This window comes from Merops nubicus, unplaced genomic scaffold (assembly GCF_000691845.1).
Source record: "Merops nubicus isolate BGI_N331 unplaced genomic scaffold, ASM69184v1 scaffold29471, whole genome shotgun sequence".
In the NCBI taxonomy this organism is placed as follows: domain Eukaryota; kingdom Metazoa; phylum Chordata; class Aves; order Coraciiformes; family Meropidae; genus Merops; species Merops nubicus.
The window spans coordinates 12,878-22,400 of record NW_008589453.1 but is presented as its reverse complement, the minus strand read 5'-3'; the positions used below and the strand labels follow the sequence as shown (position 1 = coordinate 22,400).

Sequence of the window (9,523 nt, the reverse complement as noted above, 5' to 3'; positions counted from 1 at the left end):
TTCAGCAGGTCCAGTCGGAGATGACAGTAAGTAACCTGAAGTTTTATGGCTTGCTCTGCTAAGGGAAAGCATATGGTGCCTAGATAATAACCTGGAATTTTTCTTTTGTAGTGTTCCATTGGCAAGCAACAATTATGGGACCTGTAAGTATTCTAATTCTTGTGATGTCATATTAAACTAGTAGTTCCTATTCCGGAGGAAGATGGTGTTTTTTGGTTTACTCTTTTTTTCTTAAAACTCCCCTTACCAGGCTTTAGTCCTAGAGGTACTCCTCAGAGTAACAGGAAATGGAGGGGGGAGTTGATCTGATTGTTTTAGTGCTGGAATGTTTTGTGAGGACATGTATTTCAGCTTAAATGATCTATAGAGCAGTGTTAGGCATTATCACTTAATATGTAGGAACTTTGTTGGCATTTAACTTCAGAATAAAGTTTGAATCTAGAATGAACTTTGTACTAGGAGCTGGTCTCTGTGTCAGGAATTAGTTGGAATGCTTTTGTGTGGATCTTAGAACAGAACAGGGAATCCTTATTTGGTCTGGTATCATAAAATGAGATCTTGGATGCATTTAGGAATAGAAGGGAAAAAGTCACTGAAATGTGAAGTTGCAGTTATAACTGGAGGAAAAGTGTCACATGTTCATGAAGCATCTGAAACCTGAATGTAACTTTTTCCCTGTTAAAAGCAAATATTTGCCTTTACTGAAAACGTAACCTGCAAACACGTGACATCTGGAGTTCTCAGGACTGGTTATCTATATTTAGAAAACAAAACTACCTGTTACTTGAGAAGACAAATATTGGATGTCAGTAGACCTGAAGCTACAATATGGTGCTTCTAGCGAGGCTACAGAATAGAAATTAAATATCAATGATGCTGAATTGCCCTGGCTTTTATGTATAGCTACAAGTGTGATCTTAGGAGACTGCTATGGAAGATGTGCTTAGCAGAGATTCATCTGACTGGAAAAATGGCTCTTCCTTCAGAAGTCCCAGGTCCTTCTTGATTGTAACTGGGTGCCTCAAAAAAATAAAGTTGTTTAATAGCTATATTAATGCTTAAAGGGCAGAGTATATTCTGTGGTATGCTGAGTCTGACTTTTGCATGGCTGGTGTCTGCATGGTCATAAGGTATTAAACATCAGTTGAATTTAAATTAGAATTATTATTTTTAGCTTCCCCTTCCAGCTTAGTAATGTACAGCTCCTTTTTTCCCCATATGTTTTTTGTGATGTTAAAAGGTCTGCACTCCTGCTTCAAGACTGGGCAGTGTCCTGACAAGTGTGGTGTTAGTAATTCTAGAGCTCCTGTCGTGTTGCTTAGTGCCTTTAATAACAGATGAGGATTATAGAACTGATCATCTGGCCTCTGCAATGGGGTATTACACAGGCTGTGATTTTCTTATGTAGATGTAAGAGAGATTGCACTGGTTTAACACCTTCTAAGAGGGGTTTCTGTAATTGCTAAAATGTATCCCCAGAAATGTTGCTTTCTGGCTCTTCAAGGCCTCACTTATCTGTTGACCAAATACAAGAGGTTTTGTCTTTACTGCTAGCTTTTCAGCTAGGGTATAACCTACATGTTTTCACATTTGAGTACCTTGTCTTTCACTGCAGAATTTAATATTCTGGTATTTAACAAAGATGTATTTGTTTCCTTACATTGGTCAAATGTTGTGGCAATTAAGATGAGAATTCAATTTAGAAATAGTTCAAAAGTGTATAGTCTCAAATTCACTTTCCCTAGCCCTGAATATGGAATTAAAAGCACTGTAGTCTTTAAACAATTGTTAACTGTAGTTCAGATATTTAGTTGTAGTTTCAAGTAAAAACTTAAATCTTCTTGTAACTGGTAACTCAGGCAATCCCTGCTTAATCACTCAGTTCATTCTTAGTGTCAGCTTTTTTCCTTCCACATGTTGCTTTACTGCTAATAATTAATGCTTGAATGAATTATCCCTATAACTGTTTCCTTTCAGCAGGGAAATGTAAAATACTCTTCCATATCAGATTATAGTGAATTTCTAATACAGAAAGGGAGAAAGAATTCACTTAAATCTTTATGGGGTTTTGTTTGTTGGTGCTGGTAGAGGGGAGGGGTGTTTGGTTTGTCTGTTTGGTGTTTGTTTAGTTGTTGTTTTGTTTTTTAAGGAACAAGGAGTTAGCTCTGTATTCATAGGTTTTCTGCAGGGCTGGGCAATGCCCAAGTCAAGGACAGAATCTGGCAGGGAATGGGAGGCCCTTAGGGCTAAATTTGGGTGGTGACACCAGAACTTAAGGGTTTTGAACTTGTTAACAGAGTGGGAGTCCTGTCATTACTTCTCAGAGCTGTCTTGGAGGCTTTTGGAGGCCTTTGCCAAGCTGTCCTATGTGAATTGTCAGCAAAACTGTTTTCTATGAAGGACTAGGTCAGAGGTCCACACAGAAGGTGACCTGTGTGCTTATCTTAGGGTGTAGTAACTGAATTTTAATTGCATCTCTTTTGTATCGATGGGTTAAATGGTTCAGTTGTTTAAACAAATTTCCTTTTGTTTATTTAAAAACAATGATATTGTCAGTGATATTCAGTCCTAAAGAGGATAATAGGAGAATTATTTGATTGCTTTGACAGAACGACAGTCCATATCAGGGTGGCGTATTCTTCTTGACAATTCACTTTCCTACAGACTACCCTTTCAAACCACCTAAGGTAAGTATTGGTTCTCATTTGTGGAATTAGTGCTCTTTAAAGAACCACATACTGGATAGAAGTTGTTGGTGTCTGTGTTGCAATGCTGTTGAGTTCTCCCTTCTTTTCACACTTCCTTACAGTATATTAGATGACTAGGTCCCTCTCTGACTACCACAAGAATGGATGTGTTAGCATATGTTTTAGGAGCAAATTTATATATGTGAATTCTGAATGCCTTGGAGTGATGGTTGGGTTTATTTCTGTTTTTCTTGATAAGAAAACTCTAGCTTTTTGTTACTATAATAGAATTCTTGCTGAGGGGACTGTCAGGAATTACGGTGTAACTGTTTGGGTTAGCCCATAGAGATGTGATGCTGTGGGCAGGGATTAACTTGCTGGGTGCCTGAAGTCAGTGAAGACTGTATCTGTTAGAATTTGGCAGTAACTGTGAAACATATGCCTGGTTTTGGTAGCTTTATCATCCACTAGCATTGTCTTCTGATTTTCAGTCAATATGAAGGTACATACTTGGAGTGACTGCAACGTTTGAAGTTCTTTACCTCCATGACAGGAGTGTTACTGTGGTCCAGGGACTTGTGTGGGGTGTCTTCATTGTGATGCAGGCACCTGTGATTCAAGCACAGCCTTGTACTTGCCCTCTCTCTGTTTGAAATGCAGAATTGTAACTGGTAATTGGAAACTGAGAGCTTGTGGCTTGGGTGCATTTCAATGAATTCGATGTGGTTTAACTGCTTAATCCTTTACTTTTGGAGTGAATTGAGTTGACTAACAGCTTGACTGAGAAGAAAGGGTGATGTCATTGTCATCAAAGACCAACACGTTCTTTGTGTTCTTTTTTTTTTTTTTCTTGCAGGTTGCATTTACAACAAGAATCTATCATCCAAATATTAACAGTAATGGCAGCATTTGTCTGGACATACTAAGATCTCAGTGGTCTCCTGCTTTAACTATTTCTAAAGGTAACTTTGAAGGAGAAATGTGTCCATCTTGTGTTGAATACTGTGCTTTTAGCTTTGATTGTCTTGAGTTCTTACCTATCTCTTGATTTCCCTTACTCATTCCAGCCTGTGTTTTGCCAGTTGGATAGTGATACCTTACAGCTTTTTTAATGGATATTTGTTTTTTCTACCACCTTCTGTTACAGGACTGTTTAAGGCCGCATCTGGCTGCTTATTTGCTTTAATATTCTTAGCAGAGCTTACTAGCTTGGTCCCAGGGGAATCTGCCAGTGTTTGGATTGAAACAGGCCTGTAGTGATGTATCTGAACTGAGGCAGAGAAACTGCTTGTTTGCAGATGTCCATGTAGAGACACACTTACTTGTATATTATTTTAAAAATTAAGTCAGTTTTTAATAACAATCTGCATATAGTGGTTTGACTTGGTAAGTTTTCTTTATTCATCCACCATCAAGATATGCCAATGTAATTTGAGACTGGGACATTGCTTTCTGCTGCTATGTCTGGAATCTTTTTACACCATGAAGTAAGCTTATTGATTCTACTTCAGGATAAATTGATGATGTGCTGCAGTAGAAGCTTTGTAGCTTTCATCATTTTACTATAGGAAATAACAGTTAATTCTCAATTATTTTCACAATGATCAAATTTTGCTCTGCCTCAAAGGCTCTGGTCACTGTGGCTTCAAAAGACCCATCAAAGTGCTCCTTTGTCTCTAGAACTTGTAATTCCTGTCTGTCCAAGGAGTAGATCTGTGATTTGAATGTGGTGTCCGTACATTTCAGTGCTGTCACTGTTGGTCTTCTTTCAAAGCTGCTGTGAGAGTAGAGGATGAAGTCCTCATAGCTGCCTGCAATGGTGCTACTCCTTTATTTTACAACACATGTAGTGTAGTTTTATCAGTGCAGACCAGGGTATTGCTGCATTACATATAGCAGAGAAAGAATTCAATTTGATTTGAAAGAATAATAATTTGAAGATGTTCTAGTTTGAGTGATTAAACCCATGGAATATGCTAGTCATCAGAATACATAATAATGTGCTTTTGTTGGCTGCTATGTTGCGTCATAGTGCAGGGCACAACAGTGGTGTTGTTGTGTATGCTTACTGACAGCTGTAAGTACTGGGAAATAGGAAACAAATTGGTCCTACAAACATCTCGGTCATTCTGAGCTTTTTATTTAGAGTGAGTTAAATTAATTTTGGCCACGTATCAGGAAAAGGCTTTTTAGGTTCTGTCCTGTGCCGTCACTGCTAATGCAAAGATCTGTGCTCCACTGGTTCTGAGATAGTTGCTCCTGTTTTGCTATTGAGATTTCTTTCTTTCTTTCTCCTTTTCTTTTTTTTTAGTTCTCTTATCCATTTGTTCACTCTTATGCGATCCGAATCCGGACGACCCATTGGTGCCGGAAATTGCGCGTATCTATAAAACAGACAGAGACAAGTAAGTACAGAGTGGTGTAAGACCGATGTTTTAATAAACTTTGTACACGGTGCATTGTAGGACAGCAGTTGTTGAGCGAGAGCCTTTTGTGGAAATCTGGCCTGGAGATAACTTCTCGTGTGTCAGAGAAGTTTGTGTTCTTGGTTGCGTGTAATTTAGAAACAAAGGGGCTTAGTGTCTTTGAAGTTGTGGGTGAAGGAGACTGTCCTATTCTCTCATGCCTGGCAGTATTTTAAAGTAAGTATTGCCCAGGTTTTTACCTTACCGTGTGTAAATAGAATGTAGTTAGGTCTTCATATTGAGGAAAAGAAAGCTTTGTTATCTTGGTGCCTTTTTTTTTTTGGTAGGAGCTCGGCCTATCTTTGTCAAAACATCATCTTTGTCCCTTGTGATTTTAAGAGATTGCACAGATAAAATTGTGTGAAGTAGACTTACAGTAGTAGTTTTATGTACATATATATTAATTCTAAATATACTTGTCCAATTAGGTACAATAGGTTAGCAAGAGAGTGGACAGAGAAATACGCTATGCTGTAGGGTAAGAATATCTGCACATCATGGTGCATTTAACAAAACAGAAACTTGTCAGCACTTGGGTGCTGCATGCTATAAGGCACTGGATTAACTAACAGATAATGGATGCACCAGTTACTCAACTTGGATATTTAACAGCTTGATCTGTGGTTAGTGTGAAATGTATTGGCTAGTCACTATTTCTCACAGACATTGCTCTTGCATGGACCCCTCTTCCCCAAAAAAAGTATGAAATAATTATTGACTTTTGAGCCACCTTGCCAACCTGTTCTGGTAAGTATTTACCCAGATTTTGTCAGAATTTCATTACAAGTGATGCCCTAAAGTGAGACCTCGTACGCAGATGGGTGTGAATGTAGACAATCCCAATTTCAACTTTTTATTTTTCAGCGGTGTTTATCTTCTACATGTAAACTAGGAAAACATAGAGGGATTATGTTCTGCTTGTATAGTTGAAAATTAACTTCTTACTGACAAGCATGGAGTTAAGTATAAACTAATTGTTAGCTCAATTCCTCTGGAAGTAGTGTACTTAAATATTTTTTAATGTGCTTTCTAAAAATTGTTTTAGCAGTATATTCATGTGGAAAGAAAATATTAAGTGTGAAGAAATGCCTAGTGTTATTTTACTCTAAAATAGGAAATCTGACATTGCCTGTCTGGTGATATTATTAACCAAGTAATCTTTACTTACAGCATGTGATACTCTGTAATCCTTACGTAAGGATGGTATTGAAACAAAACACGCTCCTTGGCTCTCCTACCCCAGGTGGTCTCTATTCCTCTTCCCTTTTGTAGCTCTTCACAACAGACATCTACCAAATTTGCTTGTCTTGAATTCGAAGTGTTTCATATAAATTAGAATTTAGGGAGGGATTTGTTCCAGTTTTTCGGTTCATCTTAGTAGCACAACTTCTCTTAGTGTGAATAGGCAGATGGGGATAAGGTGGTACTTAACTCTTCAGGAAACTGTCCTTTTCATGCTGATGCTAATTCAATTCCTATTTTTGTTTGCAGATATAACAGAATATCGCGGGAGTGGACTCAAAAGTATGCCATGTGATGCTACTTTAAAGTCAGAATAACCTGCATTATAGCTGGAATAAACTTTAAATTACTGTTCCTTTTTTGATTTTCTTATCCGGCTGCTCCCCTATCAGACCTCATCTTTTTTATTTTTTTGTTTACCTCCTTCCATTCATGCACATGCTCATCTGAGAAGACTTTAGTTCTTCCAGCTTTGGACAATAACTGCTTTTAGAATCTGTAAAGTAGTTACACAAGAACAATTGCCCAAGATTCAGATTTTTTTTTAATGGAGCATGTGTATTATGTGGCCAATGTCTTCATTCTAACTTGGTTATGAGATTAAACACAAACATTCCTCACTGCTCTAACAGATACTGAAGATATCACCTGAAAGGGGGAGGGGAGATGGATGTTCAGTTTTCTCCCATCAAAGAAGTATCATTGCTGTAGCAACATCCATCTTGTTCCAAACCTCCCAGTGTTAGAGAACTGAGGTTTTATTATATACCTTTGCTCATAACTGATGTGTCTGGAGAATTGGTACTGAATCTATAGCATCAGCAGAGCAGAAAATGTGATGTATCTTATGCATGTCAATAAAGGAATGACCAGTTCTTGTTTTACAGAGAATGGAAATTGGAAGTCAAACATCCCTTGTATTCCAAAATAGGGTCTAAGAACATTTTTGTAATTCATTTAAATTTTGTTAGGAGGCTTGGAGCTATTAGTTAATCTGTCTTCCAAAACACTGTTTAATATAGCACTGAATAAATGATGCAAGTTGTCAATGGATGAGTGATCAACTAATAGCTCTACTAGTAATTGATTTATTTTCTTCAATAAAGTTGCATAAAACAATGAGTTAGCTGCCTGGATTAATCAATATGGGAAACAAAATCTTTTGTAAAAGCAAAGCTGGTTTTTGTATATACTTGTTGGGATTTGCCTCATTGTTTAACATCAAATAATGATGTAAAGTTCAATAGAGTGAATCTTTTGCCATTTTCAGTTTTAATGCTCAGTCTGTTGCAGGTTGACACATTGTTCGGCCTGACGTATGCAGAATTAATAAGCTAACACAGTAGTGTAGCCGTAGGAGTGTGCTACACTCGGTGCTGGGAGCCCAGCGTTCGAGGATGGACTTGGCACCCAGCAGGTCTGAAGTGGTGTATTGTGGAGATGCTTCCTGGTGCACCCGTGTTTGCTGACTGAGAACCCTTTTCTTCACCTTGTACACTTGACAGCTGAAAGATCTTAATGTGGGAGTGATGATGAGGCAAAAAAAAATATAAAATAAAGTACTGTTTTAATGTGGGAATTGTCATGAGGCTGTGTTGAAGTGACTTTACTCTGTGGGATGTTCGTTACCATTGAAAAGGACTTGTTCAGCCACGCTGCCATTGACATTGATGACTATTTTAATGCAACAGACACTTTTCCTCATGTCAGGTGACTAAACGTGAATAAAGACTCATTGCTATTGGATTTTTGTTCTACAAGAAACATTGTCTTGTGCCATTAGTTTATCTTCGCAGCAACAAGGGCATTATTAAACATCCGTCTCTCCTCTTTCCTGCCCTCTTCATATTTTTCCTTGTTTGAATTTTTTTTTTTTTTGGTCTCCATTCTTAACATCCACAGTTGCATTTTCTCTAGTCTTGTACTATCACTTTATTGTGCATCTGTGACTTCGCACTGGCACCACTTTTGCACTGCTTATAGTTATGTACATCCAGATTCCTTGTGCCCACATGGATGTGGAAAGCTAGATATAAAATAAATGTTAAACCTTAATTTTTATAAAAATTTGAATATGTATGTTGGACATGGTTTGTTCTGGTTCTAAACTATGAAAGTGAGCTTATTTTAAAGTGTAGTTGGCTTGAAATGTAGAAACTTGGGCTCAACAATGTGTGCCTCACTGATATGGTGTTCTGAAATTTGTTGATGAAGTTAGAGTTCATGCAGTATATCTGCTTTGCTAACCAAAGTTTTTTCAGTTACACCATTTTGATGGAAAGTTGCAATGCTACTTGCAGCTGTATTTTAACTGAGGTAAAAGTTTATATTTCTGAGCTTACAAACATTTTGCTCTTAACTTTTTGATAATTGTGGTGATTCGATGCTTATTAGAGTCATAGCCACTGAAATCACTTGGTCGAATAGAAAGATGCTTTGCCAGATATAAGGCACCAGGTTTTGTAAAACTCAAGGGAGGTGTAGATCAGGGAGGGTCAGGGAAGGAGAAGATAGTTTAAATATTACGTGGAAGAGGGAAATCTTGTTTGGTTAACGATACATGTCTCTTGTACTCCTGTAATGGTCCTTCGATGATAATTTTTTTGTAATTAGTATGTATTTTGACGAAAGAATGTTGGATGAATTGTACATATATAATATGCATGCTGGACTTCATGCTGAGACTTAAATACGTACCTTTGTGAGGTGGGAAATGGCAAGTGTTTGGTCCTTGAAGCAGTCTCAGCGGTGTCTTGTGCACTTCCCGTGGAAGTTCTGTTTGGACTTGCTGTTCAGGGAGGGGGCAAGGGGAAGGAGCTGGTTAACATGAGCTAATAAGGAGATGATGAAAGAATTCAAGAATTTCTTAAATAGTGATTACCTCTGTAAGTAACCTACCTACCAAAACTACAGTTAGTCTAAAAAGTACTAGTAGAATATGATTACTGTGAAACGTGGAGGGGGCGGGGGGGAAGACTCAGTTGGAAATTGATGTGAAAAATGGAAGTTGTGGAAAACACTAGTGAGCTGTCCTGTCCAGCTCTGTTAAGAGACTTAGTTCTGGATAATAAATGCAATAATGGCTTCAGAACACAGGGGTCAGCTCCATCTTAAAAGCCTTGGATTCAA

The 9,523-nt window shown here is 37.9% G+C and overlaps 1 protein-coding gene across 1 annotated transcript; it reads left to right on the top strand.

Moving 5' to 3' along the window:
* Positions 1-6: 6 nt before the first annotated feature.
* Positions 7-8,461, top strand: LOC103781884 (ubiquitin-conjugating enzyme E2 D3). The gene is made up of 6 exons (XM_008949608.1): positions 7-26; positions 112-143; positions 2,610-2,687; positions 3,544-3,649; positions 4,999-5,092; positions 6,644-8,461. Coding segments are annotated over exons 1-6 (357 nt in total). The 5' UTR covers positions 7-25; the 3' UTR covers positions 6,690-8,461.
* Positions 8,462-9,523: the final 1,062 nt, after the last annotated feature.